Source organism: Eucalyptus grandis, chromosome 1, assembly GCF_016545825.1.
Source record: "Eucalyptus grandis isolate ANBG69807.140 chromosome 1, ASM1654582v1, whole genome shotgun sequence".
Classification (NCBI taxonomy): domain Eukaryota; kingdom Viridiplantae; phylum Streptophyta; class Magnoliopsida; order Myrtales; family Myrtaceae; genus Eucalyptus; species Eucalyptus grandis.
The window spans coordinates 47,882,787-47,908,650 of NC_052612.1; the positions used below are offsets into that span (position 1 = coordinate 47,882,787).

Here is a 25,864-nt window from a genome sequence, read left to right on the forward strand (position 1 = left end):
ATAGCTAGGTTGTGGTGGGGTCTTCCAAGGGGACACGAAGATGAGAGAAGACCAAATGGTGGCCCCTTCCTTAGCCAACCGGTCCCCCTCCTTCCCCCTGCCTTCTTCTGTTGATTCTCTCCCCATCTTTGCCGTGTGAAGCTCTTAGCAAGCCCAGGAATTCGAACCAGTCGCCCCAAAGCCGTCGAGCAACTTTGCCGGAGCCATCGCAAGCAGTTGCGTCGCCGTCGCACGTTCGTCGCACCCCGCGAGTCCTCCGTGCAAACCAGCGTCCCAGCTGCATTGTCTCTGCTTGTCCGCACGTCCAGGGGTTTCGTCTAGCTCCACTAGCCACCGTGTGCTGTCACCGGAGCTGCCTGGAAGCCCGCCTTCGCCTGCCAAGCCTGCAGCAGCCTCCGCCTGTCCTCGCCCCCCAACCAGCCGCCGTCCCGCTTTGTTTAGCCAAGAACAGCACCAAACAGTAGTGGGTATTACAGCCACTGTTTGGCCCGTTTTTGTGGCCTTCCGGACCTAGAAAGGCAGTCCCACTTTGGAGTTTGTGCCCTTCGCCGCGTCCCCATCGTTTTGATCCGAGCGGATCACTAAACAAGTGAGTTTAACTCACTAATCCCTGCTTAGTAAGTTAATGACATTTAAGGGTTGATTAGTTTAGACTAAGTATGGATTAGGTGGATAGTTAGAATAGATTAGTGATTTAATTAATTGTTGTTGCACGTTAGGTAGTTAGTTTAGTGCAATTAGGGCCTAGACAAGCTCTAGTATTTATCTAGAGTGGTTCGGAAATTTTCTGGGCTCGTCTTGGCTTTTATTTAGGCTTTTCCGGCCTAAGTGGTATTTATTTGTATTTAATAATTATTTTACGTAATTATTTAATTAATTATTTATTTTCCGGAAATTAGACCGGGATAACCGGTGACCGTTATTTTGTGCTGATTGAGTGTGATTTGTGATTGTGGGTAATTATCCCAAAATTAATTAATTTTAAATCACCGGGCATCGATTTACAACGCCAAAAATGAATTTGTAAACTATTGAAATTAGTGGGATTTTCAAGTGAGAAAATATTATATTTTGGCTAAGGCCAACCGTGTACCCACACATGAGTATTTTTATTGAGTATGATAAAAATGGTGAGCATAATTAGTATACTATATCAGTATATCTGGCAGCTTCTGGTGAGCATAATTAGTGATGTATATTTGGCACTTCTAGTGAACTATACTATCTATTATCAGCTTAGAGTGAGCAGTCCTGATTATGATCGGACTTTATAGATAGTATTGATTATGAAGACCAGGGAAGGGTCTTGATGACGTGGTATTGAATGAGTCAATTGATCGATGGTTCGATCTGATTGGATGAATTGATTGGTTGAAATGATTGAATGGTTATTTGAATTATATCGACTTGCAAGAAGGAACTGAGATCAAGGTGAGTCATTTGACTCGTGTTGTGCGTAGGCAGCCCTTGGCACGTATTTTCTTCCTAGTCGGGCCTTAGGGGGTTGAACATGCTGAGACGTCGTCTCACCCCGTTGTGGGATAACATTTCAGATCCATAGATGGCAGCTCCTCCCGAGCGTTTTGGTCAACCTAAGAAGGTGACGAGCAGAAGTACTTCATTCCATTGCATGGGAGCCCCAGGGGATGGACCTATGAGCTCGTGAAATCTGTGGTCTGGGTTGATGAGGCCTTACCCCATAAGGTATCTCATTAATACAGAGCATGGTATCGTCAGGCTCGAGATGGGGAGAGGGAAGGCCCCATACTCGAGTCTGAGATTCTCCTGTACATGCTGGAAGTGACCTTTGGGAAAGGCATAGTAGATCCTCTAGGAGGTTCGGTGGTAGACCCGGCGGACCCTGATCTTGAAGATCTAGGAACTCCTGTGTACTCGGAGGTAGGCTCCAGTTGGAGTGTGGATGAAGATGAAGAGGAGGATTAGAATCCGTAGTTTTGTGAAACCTCCCCTGTTTTGTAGACACTATAACTAGACTAGCTTGTATTATATGACATGGTTTGCTATGTATATATATATAGGTGTGGTTGTGTTTTTAGTTCGAAAATTCGTGGCCCTACTTTTCTATCCCATTGTGTTGTTGTCTGGGGATTATTTATTTGCTTCCGCGTGTGCATTAAAATGAATGGGTCGGCGATGCGTCCTGGGACGTCGCTATTTAATCGACCAAGCCAGGATGGGCACGCGCTCAGAGGATCGGGGCGTGACAAATGATTACTTCAAAATTATATGAAATTAGCATATCATCAAAAATTTATTGCATCTAAATGCTTATATCTTCTGAATTAGCCAGCTGTCCAACTTCAACCAAAACACTATAATAAGGCCAAGAGATATGTGAAAAGAATGTTCTAAAGCAGCAGTTAATTCATGACAGAACTTACATACAAATCATTATTCCAAGCATAAACAAACAAATCGCATTAGAAGTTTATTCAAAAGAAATAGTAGCATCTCTTCAAAGGCTTAATTGTCAATATTTTCCAGTAGCTGAAATCCGATGCCTGCAAACTCTATAATACACTCATAGTCAAAGATTCAAAGCTCTATAGCCCATTTATAGAATTTGGATATTGCTTCGCACAAACACCTAGCGAGACTCGAGCTAAGAATAATTTGTTACAAATCCTCATGGACCTTCCCTATAGAGATTGGGTTTTGTCCAGATGATTCCCGTGCTTAACTATCATCATTCTTCTGTTGTGGTGTGTCCTAGCTTCAGCAGAAATTGGTGGGACGAGACCAATCGGCTTGCTTTGCTGGAATTCATGGCTCGAATAGCTGATCCCAACAGTTTTCTGGGTTCATGGAATGATACTAGCCACCTTTGTGAGTGGTACAGTGTCACATGTGGTCGTAGACACCAAAGAGTCTCCATTCCAGACCTCAACTCCAAGCACCTTGTGACACCTCATATTGGTAACTTGAGCTTTCTAAAGGAAGTCTATCTATAAAAAAATAGTTTCCGTTCCGAAATTTCCCCGCAATTCGGCCATTTGTTTTGGTTGCAAATGTGGTTCCTAAATAACAACTCATGTGGCGGATAAATCCCTTCAAATCTCTCCCATTGCTCTAATTTGCTCATTCTTAACTTAGGCCTCAAAATACTCGAAGGAAATTTCTCGACAGAATTCGGCTCCTTGTCCAAGGTTCAAGCACTTATACTTCAAGCAAACAGCTTGATGGGAAATATTCCGCCGTTGATTGGAAACATATGCTCTCTTCAAGTCTTCACAACAGCATCAAATAACCTTGGTGGTACGATACTGGAGACTCTCGGCCGATTGAGAAATCTAAACATCCTTTCTCTCAACTGGAATAAACTTGTTGGTACGATTCCTATCTCAATTTTCAATACATCCACCATGTCACTCCTTTATGCGACCGCAAACCAATTAGAGGGCTTACTTAGCAACTTAGGCTTCACTCTTCCGAATCTCAAGGATATCCATTTGAATGACAACCGCCTCACCGGACTGATTCTTGAGTCGATATCCAACGCCTCCAAACTGGGTCATTTGGAAATAGCGTCAAACAACTTTACCGAGAAAGTTCCTTCTTTGTCAAAGATAAGAGGACTCTATTATTTTAACATCGATGGCAACAACTTGGGAAGTGGACAATCTAGTGATTGGACTTCGTTTGATCTTTAACAAATTCCACAAACTTGGAAAAATTGGCTATAGCGATCAATAATTTCGGAATTATGGTTAGGTTTCAATCATATTTATGGAACTTTACCTTCCGGAATTAAATATCTCATCAATTTGGAGATGATGCAAATGTGGCACAATAAGATCTCTGGAAACATTCCTTCTGAGATAGGAAATTTGAACAAAATGAAGATTCTGGATTTCTCCCAAAATAATTTCTCGGGGCAAAAACCAAAATCTATCGGAAATTTAAGAATGTTAACCAAATTGTACTTGTACGGCAATAATCTCTGAGGCTCGATACTATCATCTCTAGGAAACTGCTAGAATCTATTTCCCTTGGACCTTTTGACCAACGACCTTAGCAGTAACATACCCTCGGAAATTGTGGGCCTTTCATCTTTGTTGATTTCTCTCAACTTGTCTCAAAATAATCTTACTAACTCCCTTTCAAGAGAAGTTCGAAAATTGCAAAATCTAGGCGAATTACGTCTTAACAGGAACAAATTATCTCAACAGATCCCAAGTAGTATCGACAGTTGTACATTTACGGAACTCATATACATATAAGATAACTTTCTAGAAGGACCCCTACCATTGACAATGAGTTCCATGAGAGGCCTTCAAGTTTCAAATGTTTTCAACAACCGATTGCCTAGCCAAATTCGGAATATCTAGAGTCGCTGAATTTGACGAATCTGAGCCTATCACACAACAATTTGAATTTCGAGGGCGCATTGCCTACAAGAGGAGTTTTCGGAAGTGCCATTTCAACTTTTGTTGTTGGAGACGAGAGGCTTTATAGGGTCTTCCAGATTTTCGACTGCCCAAATGTGACTACAAAGAATCAAAACGGACAAGAATAAGTAGAATTGCAAAAATCGTGATATCCACATTCTTTGCTCTTGTAGGAGTAGCCTACAAGCTCTTCTAAAGATAGGCATTTGCAAGTTTCTTATCATAGTCTACTGAAAGCGATAGGTGGATTCTCACCCACCAATCTATTCGGTATGGGTAGTTTTGGATTCATGTATAAAGGACTTCTTGTTCAGACTCAGTTGATCGTGGCCATCAAGATTCTCAACTTTACATGTCACAGAGCTTACAAGAGCTTCATAGCCGAGTGTGAGGCCTTGAGAAGAATCCGACACTGTTATCTTCTGAAGGTACTCACATGTTCTAGGGTTAATTTTAATGGAAATGATTTCAATGCATTGGTTTATGAATTCATGTCGAACAAGAACTTGGACGAATGGTTGCACCCAACTGCATCGCAAAATACAGCGAGAAGTAAGTTGAGTCTACTTGAGAGAGTGAATATTGCCACCAATGTTGCTTATGCACTAGATTATCTTCATCATCACTGTGAAACACCGATAGTTCTTTGTGATCTAAAGCCAAGCAATGTCCTTCTTGATGATGAAATGACTAGGCATATAGGCAATTCTGGGCTTGCCAAGTTCCTCCTAGAAGCAACACATATGCAACTAGCCAATCAATCAAGCTCTATCGGAGTAAAAAGGTCTTTTGGCTACGTAGCCACAGGTAATGATGCAGCAGTTAGGTCTTTTGAATTTGAGACCGATTCTTGGACAAAAAGGCATAAACTTGAAACATCACCAAGACTATATTTCAATCTCAATTACTCACTATGCATCACTACACTCTGTTGACTATTATAGAGTATGGCTCGGGAATTGTGGTGGAGATGTGCATAGCTTTGGAGTCCTCATTTTAGAGATGTTCACAAGCAAGAGGCCGACCGATGACATGTTTGCAAATACCTTCACCGCTTCACAAATGCAACTCTAGCATACTGAGTGGAAAAGGCAATCAATCTTGTTTTGCTTCAAGAACACCAGGAGGCAAAGAAAAGACAAACCATTGCTCCAGATGGCGAGAACAAAAGCTGGTTTAGTACTCTGGAGGGTTTGGTTTCGATCATTGAAATAGGAGTCACTTGCTCTTCTGAGTCTTCGAGGGAACGAATGGACATCGGCAATGCATTGACCAAACTTGAAGGAATCAGGAAGAAACTTCTCGAGTTCATTGTCATTATCTAGTTGATGTAAAATCTGAATTTCATATGGAGTCATGTGGTCATCACGGTCATTGCTTTTTTTGGAATAGGATGTGGAATTTGGCCATTCACAAACAATTTGAATCCGCCGACAGCAAACTACAAGTGATGGAGACTAATGACTTAGCAATCAAAGGACGATCAAAATAGCTTACGTTGTCTTAAGCAAAAGATCACTGTCCTTTAGCTTTGTGAAATATAAATGTATATGAATGTACTTTATTTTGCTCTTGCCCAAGAGATAGAAAGTGTAACCTGTTTGAGAGTTGCACCAAGAAAATGTAACAAAACAAAAAATCACAAAAGCATGGCTACTAATATACGTACCTCCAGACATCTAGTAATATGGATCTCTCTCTCTCTCTCTCTCTCTCTCTCGCAAACTTGGCCTGTTTGTTCTGACTAAACTTATGCATGGTATTGTATTGATTTATCAATTTGAAACCCCGAGAGCCCAGCTAGGGAAAAAGGGGCAAATTGTGAAGGATACAATATGTTCCTTGTGCTAGCTTTTCTCGTGGAAAAACCATATTCGTGGCGACGGAGACTGAATTGTGGTACCCGATTTGACTGAACAATCTAATTTTAAAGGTAGTTTTAAACTCTAAGAATCCCTGTTACTTATTCTTGCTGAACTCTTAGATGCGGATTTGAATGAAATATCTCTTAGGTAGTTTTAGAGGCTAGTAGTCTTGCTTTGTAAATGGATCAGAGTTGATACTCGTTCATTGGCTGAACTCACCAAGTTTTGGATTGGTCCTCTATCTTCATAAAGGTCTAGTTCAGTAAGTATGGACGATAATTGCTCTAACCTTATGGTTAGTTGGCATGCTTAGGATCAATTAACCCCAGAAACCTAAGCTTTTCTCATTTGAAACACGAGATGTTTCTTTGCTGCATTTTTATTTGGTATCATTACTATCCTTGATAAGATAATGTGGTGATGAAGTAAGCATATCAACATCATATAAGCGTAATTGCAAAAACCATCCTTGATTTTACTCTTCCTATCAAGTACCCTCCTTACATTTCCAAACCACATTGTGCATCTCCCCAACCTAAATGGACCTATTTGCCCTTATGCACGCTTGAGATTTGCACCTAAAAAGTGGAATTCAACATTGAAGATGGGATAATTCCATAAATATGGAGTGTTGGATACTTGAAGTGCCAAAACTTGGCACAGAAGGATATTTAAGTACCAAAAGTTAGAAAATTGAAACTTAAGTGTCAAAATCGGAGCAAAATGAATCATAAGTGCCAACGGCAAAAAAATCTTGCCAAAATATTGACGTGGCGATTTTCTGGCAAGGCAAGTGCAAAATGACGTCGTTTTGCACTCTGACGTGGCTAAACAAGTGCAAAAATAACGTCGTTTTGTTGCTTTGATGTGGGTAAATAATTAATATAAAAATTAATTTAATTAAATTTAGTACAATTTTTTTTTTTTTTTAAAAAGAAGGAAGATGATGGTTGAGTTGCAAGCAATTGAAGGCTTAGCCCTTGCCGCCGTAGCCTCCCCGCCGTCGTCGGGAAGGTTGCCGACAGTGGGGAAGGGTCGCTAGGCCCCGACCAGGGGCTAATGACCCCGGTTGACCAGAGGCAAGGGCCTATGAGCCCTCGCCCAGATCTAGGGCAAGGGTTGCGGCCCTCCTCCAAATCTAACGAGGGTCGCTAGCCCTTGCCTGACCTGGCCAATGGGTGTTGCTCGTTGGGGCTTGCCCTCCCTAGATTCAACGAGGTCGTTGGCCCTAGGGCTGCCGCCTGCTCGGGCGATCCCCGGCTAGCGGCAGCCATTAGCCCGGCCGGGCAAGAGCCGGCGACCCTCATCGAATTTGCAAGAGGGCTGCGACCCTCACCTTAGATCTAGGCAAGGCTCACAGGCCCTTGCCTCTAGTCAACCGAGGTCGTCAGCCCCTAGCCATGGCCCAGCGACCCCAATTGACCCTCCTGCCATCGTCAGCGGCCCTTCCTAACAACGGCAATTAGGCAGTGGTGGCGAGGACTGAACCCTTAACCTCCCGCACTATTCATCTTCTTCCTTCCTCTTTTTTTTTAATAAATAATTTAATTAATTTTTAATATTAAAATTCAAATCTGCAACAAAACAAAGTTGTTTTTGTGTTTCTTTACTGAGTCAGCTCTCCGGCGAGTCACATGGGTGAGAAAATTAATAAAAAATTTCACGTAGGATTTCCAGCGGGATTCGTTGGAGGTAGCAATCAAGTGTCCCATTTCTAAAAAAAGTGGCACTTAAGTGACATTTTCCTAACTTTTGGTACTCAAGTGTCTTATTATGCCAAGTTTTAGCACTTGAGTTGTACTTTTACCCATAAATATGTATGGGTGGGAGATACAACTTGAAATCCACACACACACACACAAAGAAGAAAAAGAGTGGGAATGATAATTGTAGTTTTGAAATATGAGAATTGAGTGTTTGATATGAGGAGCAAAGTTTAGGATAATATATGTAATGAACCCTGTCATATAATACAAACCAACTACGAGAATAATATTTTTAATGCAGGTGGTGGTTGACAATTTCTCTGGACACTCTCATGGATTTGATTTTGTAACTTTTGATGAGGCTGTTGAGGCTGTGAATGGGTTGGACTTGGATGGGAGAAATATCATTGTGGAAAAAGCTCATCCTCAAGGTTCAGGTAGAGACCAAGATCGTAATTGTAGTCATGACCGTGGTCTTGATCGTGGCCCTAATCGAGACTATGGTGGTGGACATGGAGGTGGAGAGTGCTTTTAGTGGGGCGAGCCCGGGCATTTTGCCAAGGAGTGTCCTAGTGAAAGGGACAGAGGAGGTAGGTATGGGGGGAGGGACGACAGTCATGGAGGTGAAGGATGTGGTGGTGGTGGGCGCTATGGTCCTGATCGAAATGGTGATCGATCTGGCGGGGGCAATAGGGATTATGGTATTCGAGGAGGATCAGGAAATGACTTCTATAATCAGATCGTCCCTATGAACCTCGTGGTACAGGAAACTTTCGTTCAGGGTAGAAAGAATAACACCATTGTTTCCAGTTATAGCGGAGCAGTTGATTCTGTGCTGATTGAAGAATATTTTGCGCTTGTGGCAGAGCAATTGGAGGGACTGCTGTTACTTGCTGGAAGTGCCAACGTCTTTTCTGTTGCATCTCTTCTTTATTGATCTCTGGGCCGACAAATCTGCTTGATCGGTCTTTTGATGTGCGAACTTTGGCTGAGAGATTCAACTGTTTAATGTCCATGAATGCTCGTTTTGATGTCTTGTCTGATGACATTGCTTGCTTATTTTCAACAACAATGAAATTTGGCCTTACTCTTTCAATGCTATGATAGTCCCAGATTCTCTTTCGATTTCATGCTTTAGCAATTGCATGTGCATCTGAGATCGATCGTGGTTGACTTCTTCATTGGCATTTGCGAATGCGGAGTACAGACACTTTTTGGCGTCTGGATGGCTATTTTGAGAATAGGGCGAGACATCCACCTGTGGAAGTAATGCCTTCTCTCTTTGCGAAAGAGAAGTTGCCGTAGAAATAAATGCTTGTTTTGGCTGCGATTTTTCAAAAGTCTTAACTTTGTGAAAAGGAGTTAAGCGGATAAACTATATGTTTTCCAGTACACGTTTAATATGTGAGCTTTCTGTCTATAGTTGGCACTATATTAACTCTGCTAAGCTTTTGGCACGATTCTTTGCCGTTTGTGGTGTTGTGATACATGGAATATTTATTTTCATGTCATAGGACGTGGTTTTAGTCTTAAAAAACTCTGAAAAGTCCTTTGAGCCTCAAGAAGCTATTCCTATATGCAATTAACTCGGTAAAATTCGGGATAAGAACAGTATGAGTGTCATAACTTTCGAACAGTGCTCACTTAAACATGATGAAGGAGCTCCTTTCTCAGTAAAACATAATCTTTTGGAAGCTTTGGTGATCATGGCAATTCGATTTGCATTGTCTTCTTCAAAGCGATCTCCTGTCTCTTATCACCATCATCAGTGGAAGATTGCTGGTCTCTGTCTCCTCCATGTACATGGTGCTGCTATCTTGTCAGGTTCCGGGATAAGTTTCCCTTTCAAGTGTAATGACGGCTCTCCCTCTGAATCAGCAATTTTGCTTATAAACACATAGATCTTTTTGCTTGGGCAGCTGTACGTGCATCGACTTGCATTTCTGCATTAATGATCATTGCGCGCACTTTCAGCCGGTCATTTGTGATTGATCATAAGCAATAAACCGGATCGATCATCTCCTTTTCGGTGGGCAGTTATTTTTCTGAGCGGCATGCTTAAGGTTATCGTGCGTTCTCAACAAAGGCTATGTATATAAATATTTTATCATCCTGCTATGATTGTAAAGAAATTTGGAGATCAAAATTGTAATTTCATCAATGCACTAAGCAGGAATGTTACCAACTTATTGGGAAATTTTCAGGTAGAGCTTGACAGTACAATTCTGCCTACTTTCTATTATCCTATGTGACTTTCCTTGCAGCTGTTTCTTTAGTCTCAGAGCTAATCACATACATAGTTGATACATAATGTCAGAGATCTTCTTAAATAGATTCTTCATGATGTCCAATCCATTTCATAATTCTGAAAAAGATAATGGGAGCTAATGTTGCGCCCCGATCCTCGGGCATGCGCCCATCCCTGCTTGATCGATTAAATAGCACGTCCCAGGATGCATCACTGACTCATTCATTTTACTACGCATGCGGAAGCATATAGAAAATCCCCAGATAATAAAACAATGTGATAGAAAAGTAGGGCCATATTTTTCACAACCGAAAGACCACAACCACACTTTTATACAGAACAAACCTCATAATATATAATGCAATACTATTAACAAAAGTCGGATCTATCATACATAGGTTCACAACTCGGGGTTTGCAAAACAGGGTGGGGTCTCAGTCCTCATCTGGATCATACTCCAGATCCTCCTCGGGGTCCTCTTTTGAGTCCTCCTCTGGTTCTTCTTCAGGGTCCTCTTCAGGGTCCTCCTCTTTAGGGTCCTCCTTAGGTTCCTTCTCCTCTTCCTCGATTACTCCTTCTTCGACACTCCAGCTAGAACTCACGTTAGAGTATACATGAGATTCAGGATCGCCGAGCTTGGGATCCTTTGCATCCACCACCGATCCATCCTTAGGATCCACCGTCTGTGACATCCCAGATTTTCGATCCTGTTTTCTACTGAATAAATCGGGCATTTTATTGACGCGTCTATAGGGCTGTTCTCAGAGCTGATCACTCTCGAGATAACTAGCCTATCTAGGAAAGCCATTAAGGATTTTAAGGCAAATAGACTTGAGAATTCGACCAGGAATTGGCTGCTCGACCGTGTTCATCTGCAGAGATCATTACAGCACAGACATAAATTGATTAGAGATCAAAGATAGGTCGGTTCGACTAAGATGTGTAGCTAATCGTGGGTGGCACCACTAAATTGGAAAATTCTTGTCGGCCGACACTAGACTGATTTTTATATCATTTTGGTATTCTATGTCTGTATTTGAATCATCGAGATTTTCACAACAATCGAGAGTCGCCAATATGTCGAGTGGGTTCATTGTGGCTTGAAGAAAATCGACCATGGGTCTTTTGCACTAAAAAGTTTTGAAAGTTATCCGGTAGCTTAGGTCCCGCTAAAAACGTGCTGAATGGAAATTAACCGCGAATTCAAATCCGATTTCAGAAATTGAAGTTTTTGTCATATCACAATGAATTATAGGAGTGTCGACTCAGTCTCAGAAGAATTTTCTGCAACCCGAGACTTTTTGGGAAAAAGTTGTCATAGGGTCAGTTTTGGTGCAGAAAAAGCCGAAGGTTGTTTTTGGTCGCAAAATTTGAGAGCATGATGGATGTATGGGTGAGGAAAAATATCGAGATGACCGATGGTAGGTGGATTGAATTTATGAGAGCCAATTGAGAGTGAGTCAAGAGAGAATTGATGTCCAATTGAAGCCAAAATGTGGGGAATTCATAGCTCCCCCATGCCCTAGCAAAATTGGACTATCTCAAGGGTTGTGAGGAGTGTATGTGTGGCTCAATGGCAGCCAAGGAAGAGTGCATGGCCTAGAATGAGTCAAAGGAGATATTTGTGTGGAAAAATTGGCCAAAGAGACCCTACCAAGCCAAACTTGCCCCTCACTCATTCCTCTCTCTCCCTCATTGCCATCCAAGCCATCTCTCTCTCCCCCTTGCCCTGCTCAACATACCAACAGCCAAGGAAGACAGCCAGCAAGCCACTGAACCGTTTTCCTCCTTTATTTTCACTTCTGCCGGTTTCCGCTCTAGCTGACCTTTCGCCAAAGATCTGAGTTGAAAGTGGTCTTCCCAGATGAATCAATGAACAAGCCACCCATCACCATGATGAGGACATCCAGACCGTTCCATCAAGCTTGATATCACCTAGAACGGAGCCGCCGGCCGTCCCGTATGGCCGTCGCAAGCCGTCGGTTGCCGGTCCATCGGTCCCCTGCCCGCCTGCACTGTTTTGCGTTTTTCGCGAGTTTCTCTCAACTCCGACCCTTCATTTGCCTATCCCAACCACCAGCACATCCCCCCCCTTGACCCCGGGAGTCACCGATTGCTGACCACCCACTCGCCGGAGCTCCGATCGGCCCGTTTTCGCCGTTGAAGCCGCTGGTTTCCTTTTTGCGATCTAGCAAGCGAAGCGTGCCTAACCAACCTTGTTTCCTTGTTTTTGCAGCTCAAAACAGAGGCTGAGTCTGTGGGTATCCAACCACCTTCAAGGCCCGTTTGGAGGTGGTCCCCGAGCCTCGGTTACTAGGCCCGCCTTGAGGAAAGTCGAGCCCCGCGACGTTCCCATCGTTTTGCACCGAACCGCTCGTTGAACAAGTGAGTTTTGCTCACTAATCCTCACTTAGTATGCTAATGATGTTTATGGATTGATTAGATTTAATTAAGTGCAATTAGGTTGATAGATTAGATTAGAGTAATTAAATTAGAGACTTACCGATGCATGTTAGGCAATTGGTTAGCGTAGTTAGTAAGTAGACATGTCTATTATTTATTGAACGAGTCTCGGTAATTTTCTAGGCTCGTTTCGGCATCCAATTAGGCATTACAGCCTAAACTGGATTTATTGCAATTATTTAATAATTTTTGTAATTATTTAATTATTTTTCGAAAATTAGACCGGGATGGTTGACGACCGGAATTTTATACTGATTATTGTGGTGCAGTCTATTTATTTAATTGAGCTTTATTTTGAGCTGAAATGAATTATCTGTTATTATAGGATTATTTTCCTAAAATTAATTAATTTTGATAATTAATTGGAAAATAACCGGGTGTCGGTTGATAGCGCCAAAATGTTTTGGTGGATTATAGATAAATGTAAGATTTGTGGAAAGGAAAATCTTATATTTTAGTTAAGGTCGACCGTGTACCAGGCACGGGTATTTTTATCAGGAAGGATAAAAATAGTGAATTAATTAAATGATCAATTATCAGCATACTATGAAAGTATGGTTGGCAGCTTCTGGTGAGCATATTAGATTAGTGGATTAGTAGATCTGACAGCTTTTGACGAGCATATATTTATACATTTATCAACATACTATGAAAATATGGCTGGCAGCTTTTGGTGAGTATATTAGATTAGCAGATTAGTGGATTTGGCAGCTTCTGGCGAGTATATATATATATATATATACATTTATCAGCATACTATGAAAGTATGACTGGCAGCTTCTGGCGAGCATATTAGATTAGCGAATCAGTGGATCTGGCAGCTTCTGGTTAGCATATATAATTCTCAGCATATTATGAAAGTATGTCTGGTAACTTCTGGCGAGCATATATAATATACTATATCAGAAATTGAGGTAACTCTTGGCGAGCACACACACACACACACACACACACACACACACACACACACAGTATATTTTCTCAGTATTTGAGGCAGCTTCTGGCAAGCTATACTATCTATTATCGGCTTATAATAAGCAGTCCTAGGTATGATCAGACTTATAGATAGTATTAATTGAGATGACCGGGAAATGGTCTGCTTGACATGTAATTGACTAGGTCGATTGATCAATGATTTGATCTGATGTTGTGAATTGATGTGGTTCCTGTAAATCTGATATATACTGACTTGTAGGAAGGAACTGAGGCCAAGGTAAGCCCTTTGACCTGTGTTGTACTTAGGCAACCCTTATGACATATTGGTTTCCTAATCGGGTTTTAGGGAGTAGAACTTGCTGAGACATTATCTCACTGGTTATTGAATAATCATTTTCAAGTCCTTAGGTGGTGTTGGTGGAGGACCAGAAGCCTCGAGGTTTGGGGAAAGTGGAGATCGAAGATTGGCGAACATGCTTGACCAGAGGGTCATAGGATAGTTCCTTTTTGTTGAGCCAATAGTTTTGTAAACAACTTGACAATATATATGTACCTGTTTGTTTATAAAAAGGATTGTGTTGGTGTCAAAATTTGCGGCCCTATTTTCCTATCACATAGTTTTATTGTCTAGGGATTTATATCAGCTTCCACATGCGTATTATAAAATGAAAGGGTCGGCGATGCGTTCTGGGACGTCACTATTAATCGACCAGGTAAGGGATGGGTGCGTGCCCGAGGATCGAGACATGACACCGTCCCTTTCCCAAACGCTTCCTTTAAAATGAATAGGGGTACATTACCTTCCAGTATGAGACCCTCCCTTCGCCCATCGTGATACTCACGATACCACGCCCGGTACTCATGGGGTACATTATTGGGTCCACCCACATCAACCTCGATCGTGGATTTTGCTAGTACATATTCCAAGCTTTCAGGGTGGGGGTGTATCAGAAAATGAATTTCTATCTCGGTGATATCCTCAGGTATTCCAAAGTGCATGGGAGGACGAGGAGGCGGAGGTACTGCCATCTAGGGGCTTGAAATGTTAACCCACAACGGGGTGAGACAACGTCTCAACGAGTTCTACCCCCCAAGACTCGATTAGAAAGCCAATACGCCATAAGGGTTGCCTAAGCACAACACGGGTCAAATGACTTACCTTGGCCTCAGATTCCACCAGCAATTCAACACAGTTCGAATAGGCACCTAATCAATCAGTTCACAACAATATATCAAATCATTGATTAATTGACCTAGTCGATTACATGTCACCACGACCCTTTTCTTGGTCGGCTCATCTCATACTATCTATTAAGTCCACTTATATCAGGACTGCTCACTGCTAAGCTGATAAATAGGTAGTATAGCTTGCTTCTAAGATGATCGGGTATACTGCTCTCTGCTAAACTGCCATATCGCCCTTAGGCTGATATAGTATACCGACAACACTCAATCTAAGTTGATAAGGTATACTACTTTCTGCTAAGCTGTCATATCAGAGCCCGTAGGATGATATAGTATACCGACATACTCAATCTAAACTGATAAGGTATACTGCTCCTTGCTAAACTGCCATATTAGAGCCCGTATGATGATATAGTATACCGGTATACTACTCTCTGCTAAGTTAACATATCGCCCGTAGACTGATATAGTATACCATCACAATCAATTCAACATTTTTATCATTCCCGATAAAATAGCCGTGTGTAGGTACACGGTCGGCTTTAGCCAAAATACCATAATTTTCTTTCCACAAATCCCACCATTTTATGTAGTCCACCAAAATATTTTTGGCATTGTCAATCGACGCCCAGTTATTTTTCAATCAATTACCAAAATTAATTTAGGAATAAATCCTAAAATCACAATTAATTCAATTCAACTCAAATTGAAGCTCGAATAAATAAACGAGAGTACTACGCTAATCTAATCCACATAAAATTCCGGTCGCCGACTATCCCGGTCTAATTTTCGAAAAATAATTAATTAATTAAATAATTACGAAAATTATTAAATAAATGCTAAAAATCCAACTTAGTCCCGTAATACCTAATTGGATGCTGAAACGGACCTGGAAAATTTCCGAGTCACTCTAGATAAATACTAGAGTCTATTTACTCGAAAATTGCATTGACTATTCACTTAACATGCGTTGGCAATTAATTAAATTTCGCTAATCTAATCTAACTAACCACCTAACCATACTTAACTTAATCTAATCAGCCCCTAAGCATTATTAACCTACTAAGCGAGGTTTAGTGAGTTAAACTCACTTGTTTAGCAATCCGTCTGGTTCAAAACGTCGGGAACGCAACGGGAACCGACTTCCTTCAAAGCGGGCCAAACTTTCGAGGCCCGGAACCACCTCAAAACGGGCCTAAAGCTTGCTGGAAAACCCACAAAATCAGCCTCTGTTTTGAGCTACAAAACAGAGTAAACAAGCTGGTTATGGTGAAGCAAGACCAGTAGAGGCAGCTAGGGTGCTCTATGAGTTGAACGGCGGCTCCGGCGAGCTTCCACAGCCACTCACGACGGCTGGACAGCCACCTGGGTGCATGGATAGAGGCGGACGATGGCTGGGACGCGCAGCTAGGCGGAGTAGTGACAGTGGTGTGCGCGCGAGGCGAGGACGGCGTGCGGCGGTGCAAACGGCGGCATGAGGCGGCTCCTCAGCTTGCTGGCTGTTCCGACGATCTCAACTCCTCTCCTCTGTGATTGGATGGAGGAGGAAGGAGTCTTGGGTGGTAGATGGGGGAGAGAGGGAGAGATGGGGGACAAGGGCTCCACAAGCCATTTTTTTTCCACACAAATGTTCCCTTGACCAACCTACACCACCCACACTTTCCATAGGTCTCCTTCAGCCACCAAGGCACATCTTACGCATACGAATTTCATGGGCTTTGTCTTCAATTGGACAAATATTCTTACTCAAATCAATCTCATTTAGCCCTCACAAATTCAATTGACACCTCAAAGATCAAATTGGTATTTTTTTCCTCACCAATTGATCTTACTTGCTTCTCAATTTTGCAATAAAAAACAGTCTTGGCTTTTTTATGGACAAAAACGGCCCTAGGATGACTTTTTCCCAAAAAGTCTCAGGTTGCAGAAAAATCTTCTGAGACTGAGTCGACGCTCCTAGAATTTATTGTGACATGACAGAATATTCAATTTCTAAGATCGGACTTGAATTGGCGGTTAATTTCCATTCGACGCGTTTTTAGCGTGACCTAGGCTACTGGATAACTTTCAGAATTTTTTTAGTACAAATGACCCGTGGTCGATTTTCTTCGAGCCACAATGAACCCACTCGACATATTGGCGACTCTCGGTTGTCGTGAAAATCTCGAAGATTTAAATACGAACACAAATGGTACCAAAATAATAAGAAAATCAGTCTAGTGCCGGCCGACGAGAATTTTCCAATTTAGTGGTGTCACCCACGATTAGCCACACATCTTAGTCGAACCAACCTATCTCTGATCTCAAATCGATTTTTAACTGTGCCGTAATGGTCTCTAAAGATGAACACGATCGAGAAGCCAATTCCTGGTCGAATTCTCAAGTCTATTGCCTTAAAATTTCCTAATAAATTCCCAAGATAATCTAGTTATCTCGAGAGTGATTAGCTCTGAGAATAGCCCTATAGGCACATCAATGACATGCCCAATTTATTCAGTAGAAAACGGGATCGAAAATCTGAGATGTCACAGCTAATATAGGAAACCCAGAGGACCACAATGAAACGGTACAAGTATCTGAATCATCAAATTATAGTAAACAAGGACGTAATTGGAACTTGGTGACCAAAAATCACCAAAAGAGTTAATGACAACTCCACATGAAACAATACCATAACAAGCCACGAAATTCAAGTTTAAGAAAATTCAAGAAGTGGAATTCAATGACATCAAGCTCAGCTTGGAGTGAATAGCTTTTTCGCTCAAGGTGCGAATGATAACCATTTTGTTTATGGACACAATTTTTTGCTAGAAATACATTTTTTTTTTAAAATTTCTATTATCTATATGAGTTTCTAAGTAAAAATACACGTTTGATAATGACACAAAATTCTCTTCCAAGAACAAGTATTCGTTTGATAATGACGCAAAATTTCTCCCTCCCAACCGACTGGTGAACAACGACAAAAGACGATGGAGGACGGCAGAGGATGGGCAAAGATGGCAATGGGCATGGCGAGCTTGGTAGCGGTAGATGAGCGGCGATTAGTAGCGAGAGCGAGTAATGAGAAGAGTTTTTATTTCTCGTTTCTATTCCAAAAATAGAAAGGTAAAAATAGAAAAGTATAAAATTTTTACTTTTCAATTTTGTTCTAAACCTATTTATAGACTAAAAATTTGCTTAAGAAATATAAAAATGAAATTGCGTTACCATACAGATTTCTATTTCAAGTATGTTCTCGGGAATAGAAAAATAGATCTGGTCGAAATAGAATGGTTATTTTACGCATCCTTAATGTTAGCAAAGTTTGGCTTCATCAAGGGAAGAGGAGACCATACTAGCAAGCATGGACAGCATTTTCATCCGATGCTGAAGCTTCATCATCATAAGCGTTATGTCTTCAATCTCATCTCCTTCGTTATCTTTCAATGCTTCCATTGCTTCAGCCTTCACATAGTCCAAGTGCATCTTGTAATTGCTGCCTTTGCAATAGTAGCACAAGCAACCCGCGAATATGCTTTGCGGGCATTGTTGGGGAAATTTAATTGCTAATGAAGATATAGAAGTAGGAATAGATCATTTGATGCTTTAATTGCGTGATGACAATCACTATCTTTAAGTTATTATTTTCCGCCACTATTATTGCTACCAGGTGTAAAACAAATATACCTTCAAGATATATACCAAAACCGTAGAGAATTGAGTTAAGCAATTACTTAATTCTCTCTTGGAATTTCACTTTGAATATGTTAAAGTTGCATATATGAAAAAAGAAGAAGAAATAATTCTGAAAAAGAAGCATTTATGAACAATTGTGGTTATTATAAATAATATGTGAATTAGTCTCTATTTATGAATAACCAATCAACGTATCTCTTGGGAATAAGTATCTTATCCCCAACCATCACCACTTTTCATATCAAGAATAACTTCTTTTCATAATTACCGATAACCTCCTTTTAAGATAAAAAATCATCCGTTTTCATAACCAAGAGCCATGTCATCTTTTAACTAAGAGGCACGCCATCTCTTAATTAAGAGACACCTCTTTTATGATAACATATTATTTTAACAATCCCCCACTTAGTTTGTTATCTACACTAATTTATATAAATTCATACATACAAGAAGATATCTATTAAGATTTGAACCTTCAATTAGTGTAAATAATTCCATTAACGAAATCAGTGGTAAATAAAACTTCGAACCATGATTTCACTTATTAATCAAATTATCTCACGTATAAATTTATACACATTTGATTAAAAAAAGTCTTATGCCTAAGCACTTTTATAGCCTTGTGCTCTTCCTACTATCATGAACATTTACAAAAGTTCATCCGACTTTTGTTAAAAGCGGCACCACTTATTATGTTCGTATAGGTGAAGTTTCTAGGTTTGTTAACCTAGCATTGCCTTGCTCAAACCTTGAACTTCGCAAGAGTTTTTTCTTATGCTCACCCCCCTAACTTTCCATGAGTACATACCTTGTGCCCTAATACTTGATCACCGTCAAGTTACAATGGCTTATTATTACCTATTTAACTTTAATAATTTTGTTAGAAATAACAAGTTGGGTTTCCACTATGTTTGACGATTATCAATTGGTCTAAGACCCATTCCCTTGGCAATACTACTTATTGAACCTCCTGAGAGTCTCTTAGTGAAAGGATCAACCAAGTTATCATTTGTTCGAACATAAACTACTAAAATAATTCCATCCATAATTAATCATCAAACATACTCATGTCACAAACTAATATGTTTAGATTTTCCATTGCATATTTAATTGTATGCCCTAGACATAGTTATCTCACTATCACAACGTAAAGATATGGCTACCATTAGTTGTGGCCACAACTCTATATCTAATAGCAAATTCCACAACTATTCAGCCTCTCTACTATTACCGATAGTAATATAAATTCAAATTCCATCATTGACTGGGCTATACGTGTTTGCTTCTTTGATTCCTAAAAGACCACACCATTTGCAAGCTGGAAAACCCATCAAGATGTTGACTTTTTTTTTTTTTAATCAAATGTGTTAGTTATCCAACTAGCATCTAAATATCCTTCTAGTATTGCTGGTTGTCTTTCATAAAATAGACCATAATGCATTATTTTCTTTAAATAACCAAGAATTCTACTTGTGTTAGAGAGAAGAGAGAGAGCCACAACTACCACCATAAGAGGGGATGAATGTCATAATGACCAAAGAGAGATTTGTCCATGGAACGAAGAAGAGGGTTCCATTTGCGTTGCTCACATCCTTTGTTTAACCCGCACCATCAACGGCGTCCTTAACTCCTCACACACAACCACAATCTCCGCCAACTAGACCGAGGCCAACTCGAAGAGAACCAAATTATCCTACAATGCTCGCACCACCGGCAACAAAGTGTCTACCCAACATGTCCTGCAAGTGATTGAGACGCAGCCTACCCACGTACACCAAGAACCTTTACTTCCAACGATCAACTCTGACTCCATTGTCGCACAAATCATCATCCTTTAGATTAAGGATAGTGGGAAGTTGAGGTCTAGGATGTAGAAGATACACAATTCAAATAAAAGAAGCATCGTATTGTCCTTCGAACCGATGGAATTAATTCCATCATGAGGATCGATTTGTAATCTGTCGAGATTGCAAGCACTTAATACAACTGATGTCTCCATCTCCATGACAATAATACCTTAAGATTGTTGGGAAAATTTGATTGCTGAAGAAGATAGAGAAGTAGCAATAGATCTTTCGATGCTTTGATACGTGATAACAATCACTGTCCTCAATGTATTATTTGCCCCTACTATTGTTGCTGTTGGGTTTAGAATAAATATACCTCCAGAATATACACCAAAGCCGTAGATAAATGAGTTCAGCAATTACTCAATTCCCTCTTGGAATTTCACCTTGAATGTGTTAGTTGCGTATATGAAAAGAGAAGAAGATAATTCTAAAGAAAAACATTTATGAATAGTTGTAGTTAGTATAAATAATATGTGAATTGGTCTCTATCTACAAACAACCAATCAACATATCTCTTGAAAATAGGTATATTATCCCTAACCATCACCACTCTTCATGTCAAGAATAACTTCCTTTCATAATTACCGATAATCTCCTTTTAGGATCAAGAGCCATTTCTTTTTGTTGCAATAAGGTGAGCGATCAAACAATAATATAGACAGAAGAAGAAAATAAATCGGACACCAAATTTACGTGGTTCAGTCGTAAAGACCTACGTCCACGGGAAGAGCAGCAGCGAATTTCACTATAGATCAAGCAATACAAGGAGATTACACACTCAAGTCACTCAAACACTCTCTCGGTGTTTCCCAAGCCCCAATTACACCCAATAACACACGCAGTGTTTAGCCCCGAAATTCCTCAAGAAATAATCTCTCAATCATTACACGCAAATCTTACCACAAAATTTAATTGGCTTCAACACTAAACCTTCTTGGATGTAATTCACGACAAAGAAAATCCCTCCCAAGCACTCGACAACGAGGCGGCGCTTCAAGACCAATTCTTCATGATCAACGGCAGAACACCAAGCACTCACGCGGCGCTTCAAGACAATTTGTGATCCACATCTACTACGCACAGCCACAAGTCTATATATAAGTAAAACCCTTTATTCTTTTGCCAACTTCGTAGGATTTTGTTTCCTATCCAAAACATATCTTTGTATATTTTAAATAAAATCCAAGTCCTAGTCAAAGTTGGACTTTCTTATTTGGGATAAGTGTTCCAGAAGTCCTACAACTTGTCACGAAAATGCATTTCAGTCCTAAAACTTGCAAAAAGTGCATTTAAGTCCTAAAACTTGTCAAATTATTTCAAATGAGTCCTAAAATCAACGCCGTTAACATTTTCCATTAAAAATGCTGACGTGAATTTTAAATAATTTTTTATTTTCCATGTGTATTTTTTAATTAATTTTTATCCACTTTTAAAAAAATTAGATTTAAAAACTAAAAAAATTAAATTTATTCTTATCTTATTTTCAACAAAAAACTAAAAAGAAAAGTTAAAAAAATTCATTGTTAAAAAAAAAATCAGCACGGCTCCTCCCCGCCGCCACCCATCGCCGGAGGGGCCGGGCGACGTCGCCGCCCCGGGCGAGTGTGGCCGGGCCTCGCCGGCCCCAGCGAAGGCGGCGGCGTCGCCCGCCCGGGCGAGGGGCCTGTTGGCCCTGCTCGGGGCCGGCGAGGATCGCTAGATCGGGCGAGCCTCGCCGGCCCCAAGCAAGGGCCGACGCAGGCCTCGCCCAAGGGGGCGATCGCCCAGCACCGTGAGGGCCGACGACAACTCACCCAAGGGTGGCGACGGCCGCCGTCCCCCGCGAGGGCCGACGGGCCCAAATCGGGCACCCTTGCTCGGCTCTAGCGCGGGTGCCCAGATTTGGGCCCGTCGGCCCTCGCGGGGGCCAGCGGCCGTCGCCCCCTTGGGTGAGTGTCGTCGCCCTCACAGGGGGCCGGCGACAAGTCGCCCGCCCTCACTGAGGGCCGGCGAGGCCGGCCACCCGCCCAAGGCCGGCAACCGTCGTCCGCGCCTCCGGCGATGAGGCGGCGGCGGGGGAGAGGAGCCGCTGTTTTTTTTTTTTTTTATAAATATTTTAACTTTTTTTAAAAAAAATTGGTGAAAATAAGATAAAATGAATAAATTTGATTTTTTAGTTTTTAAGTCTAATTTTTTTAAATGAATAAAAATAATTAAAAAATCCACGTGGAAAATAAAAATTATTTAAATGCCACGTCGCATTTTTAACGGAAAATGCTAATCTGCGTCGATTTTAGGACTCGTTTGAAACAATTTGACAAGTTTTAGGACTTAAATGCACTTTTTGCAAGTTTTAGAACTGAAATACATTTTCGTGACAAGTTGTAGGACTTTTGGAACACTTATCCCTTCTTATTTTAGTAGCCAAACTCTCCAACGCAGATTCAAATTTGGCAAGTTGATCTTCAGATCTTTTTTGTTCAATTTCAAACATCCACAACATATCCAATTCGGATTATTCAGAATTTCACATTGGACTCAAACTCGAGACATATTTCAACAATCTCCACCTTGGCTCGACGTTTGAGCCAAGTCGCAATCGCTTCGCAAAATTTCAAACTCTGTTGTTACTTTCCCATAACCCCCGATGGGCTCAACCGCCACAGATATTGTCCAAGTCCAAGCCTCGCTTGAACTTCGCTATAACCGAGGACCTCATCAGAATAGCAACTCCACATGCACCTTTAACTGCTCCGCAAGGATTTTCCGACATAACCTCCTTAACCACAGATAAAGCAAAACCATTGTTGCATCTATATCTGTCATGAGATCGAATATGTATCTTGTTAATTTCAGCAGTTACAACAACCATTGACTCTATAGGCTCCACCTCGCTATGAGCACCATCTGTGTCGATTACTTTGCTAGTACTCGTACTCACTACCTCAGGAGTTTCTGGTTGCAACTCCACCTCAAGCTGAACACCGTTCAGATCTGTTTGAACACTGCTATAATCACTCCTAGCCAGAAGTACTGGAGACTCGTCAAAAGTAACTTCTCTGCTGTTAACAGGTGAATTTATATCTGGGCACCACAACCGATCGCCCCGCTCACCTTGTGCATAGCCATGAAATATGCACCTTGCCCTCCAATCAAGCTTACCATCACTCACTCGAAAATAACACGGGTAACAAAACATTCTAATAATAGAATAACAAGCAACGTTACCTGACCACATTTCTTCAAGAGTCCGCCATTCAATAGCAGTTGATGGTGATCTATTCACCAGGTAGCTTACCGTACTTAGCACATCAGCTAAGAATCTCCTAGCCATACCAGCACTAGAGATTATTTTACGGGTCATCTCTAGTAATATTCTGCTCATCAATTCTACAAATTGTTGTGATTTATTGGCACTAGTGTGGTGTTTCACTATGCTCTCTTTCATGCAGAATTATTTGCCAGCTCCGAGCATAACTCCATGCTCTTGTCAGTTCGCACATGCTTGATCGACTTACCAATCCTCGTCTCGATCAAAGCTCTTGACTGCGTGATCCTGACATTAGCATCAAACTTGTGCATTAGCACAAACCTCCAGGTCTTCTTCGAGCAGTCCATAGACTCTCGAACAGATGCATCCGACGTCTCTGCAGCGAAATTTGTCACTGTCTCACCTTGAAGTTTATACAGGCCTCCGTGCTTGATTCCTTTCATTATCACCAGGGCACCTCGAACAACCTTCAGAACTCCACCTTCTGAAGAATACCTGCAACCAGCTGAATCTAGGGCACCCAAGGAAATTAAGTTCTTCTTCAACTCTGGAACATGCCTCACTCCAGTCAATGTCCTCACAATGCCATCATGCATTCTGATTTTAACATTACCAACACCCACAACATCGCACTTAGCGTTGTTCTCTAACTGAACTTTACCACTACCCGTGCACTGATAAGTGATAAACCAGTTTCTATTTGGTGTGACATGAAAAGAACAACCAAAATCCATAATCCATCAATCAAACGATGAATCATTAGTGACAGACAAGACATAATCGGCATTATCTGCTACAACTGCAACATTATTGGTAGAATCAACTACAATTTCCTTACCCTTCTCATTCTTTAGCTTAAGGCAATCCCTTCTAAGATGCCCCCTCTTACCACAGCTCCAACAGACAACATTAGCAATCCTAGATTGACTATACATTCATATTGGTACTACTTTTACCCACACGTGTTACTGAGATCTTCCTCTATTTTCACCTACTAAAGTAGTAGAAACAGATTGGCCAAATTCTCTTCTACGAATATCCTCACTCAGAATCAAATCTCGAACCCCATCAAACGTCAAACTTGTTGACCCAAAAGAATTACTAACAGCAGTAACAGTAGTATTTCAACTATTAGGTAATGAGGATAACAGAATCAAAGCACGTACCTCAACTTCAAAGTCAATCTCAACTGAATTCAGTTGACTAACAATCACATTAAATTCATTAATATGATCAGCAACTGACGCACCTTCGCTCATCTTCAAATTAAACAGACGTCGCATCAAACAGACATTGTTGATCACAAAGGGCTTCTCGTACATATCCGACAGGGCTTGCATCAAATCAGTAGTGGTCTTATCCTTCGAGATGTTAAACGCGACGTTACGAGCCAACGTCAATTGAATAACACTCATAGCTCGTCTATCCAGCAAATCCCAATCAACTTGCTTCATCGTCTCGTTTCTCCCATACAAGGGCAAGTGCGGTTTCATCTGGTAAAGATAATCTTCAATCTACATCTTCAAAACTAAAATCCTTCCCATCAAATCGTCGATTCTCACTTTTACTTATTTTGTCGCCATCGATTCGCTTCAACTTAGCCAAGCCTGGCTCTGATACCACTTGTTGCGATAAGACGAGCGATCGAACAATAATATAGACAGAAGAAGAAAATAAATCGAACACCAGATTTACGTGGTTCAGTCGTAAAGACCTACGTCCACGGGGAGAGCAATAGCGAATTTCACTATAGATCAAGCGATACAAGGAGATTACACACTCAAGTCACTCAAACACTCTCCCGGTGTTTCCCAAGCCCCAATTACACCCAATAACACACGCAGTGTTTAGCCCCGAAATTCCTCAATCATTACACGCAAATCTTACCACAAAATTTAATTGGCTTCAACACTAAACCTTCTTGGATGTAATTCACGACAAAGAAAATCCCTCCCAAGCACTTGACAACAAGGCGGCTCTTCAAGACCAATTCTTCATGATCAACGGCGGAACACCAAGCACTCACGCATCGCTTCAAGACAATTTGTGATCCACATCTACCACGCACAGCCACAAGTCTATATATAAGTAAAACCCTTATTCTTTTGCCAACTTCTCGTAGGATTATGTTTCCTATCCAAAACATATCTTTGTATATTTTAAACAAAATCTAAGTCCTAGTCAAAGTTGGACTTTCTTATTTTAATAGCCAGACTCTCCAACGCAGATTCAAATTTGGGAAGTTGATCTTCGGATCTTCTTTTGTTCAATTTC

General features: G+C 41.1%; 1 protein-coding gene across 1 annotated transcript; it reads left to right on the forward strand.

Annotated features, from left to right (window-relative positions):
- Positions 1–4,681: 4,681 nt before the first annotated feature.
- LOC120287342 (probable LRR receptor-like serine/threonine-protein kinase At3g47570) lies at positions 4,682–5,409 on the forward strand. The gene is made up of 2 exons (XM_039300122.1): positions 4,682–5,216; positions 5,354–5,409. The coding sequence occupies exons 1-2, from the start codon at positions 4,682–4,684 to the stop codon at positions 5,407–5,409; spliced, it is 591 nt and encodes a 196-aa protein (XP_039156056.1).
- Positions 5,410–25,864: the final 20,455 nt, after the last annotated feature.

Bases quoted from the DNA above. Each gene is read 5' to 3' on its own strand.
- LOC120287342 (XM_039300122.1), top strand. From the start codon at position 4,682: ATGGGTAGTTTTGGATTCATGTATAAAGGACTTCTTGTTCAGACTCAG. The intron at 5,217-5,353 runs GTAATGATGCAG...TGACTATTATAG, and splicing joins TTTTGGCTACGTAGCCACAG to AGTATGGCTCGGGAATTGTG.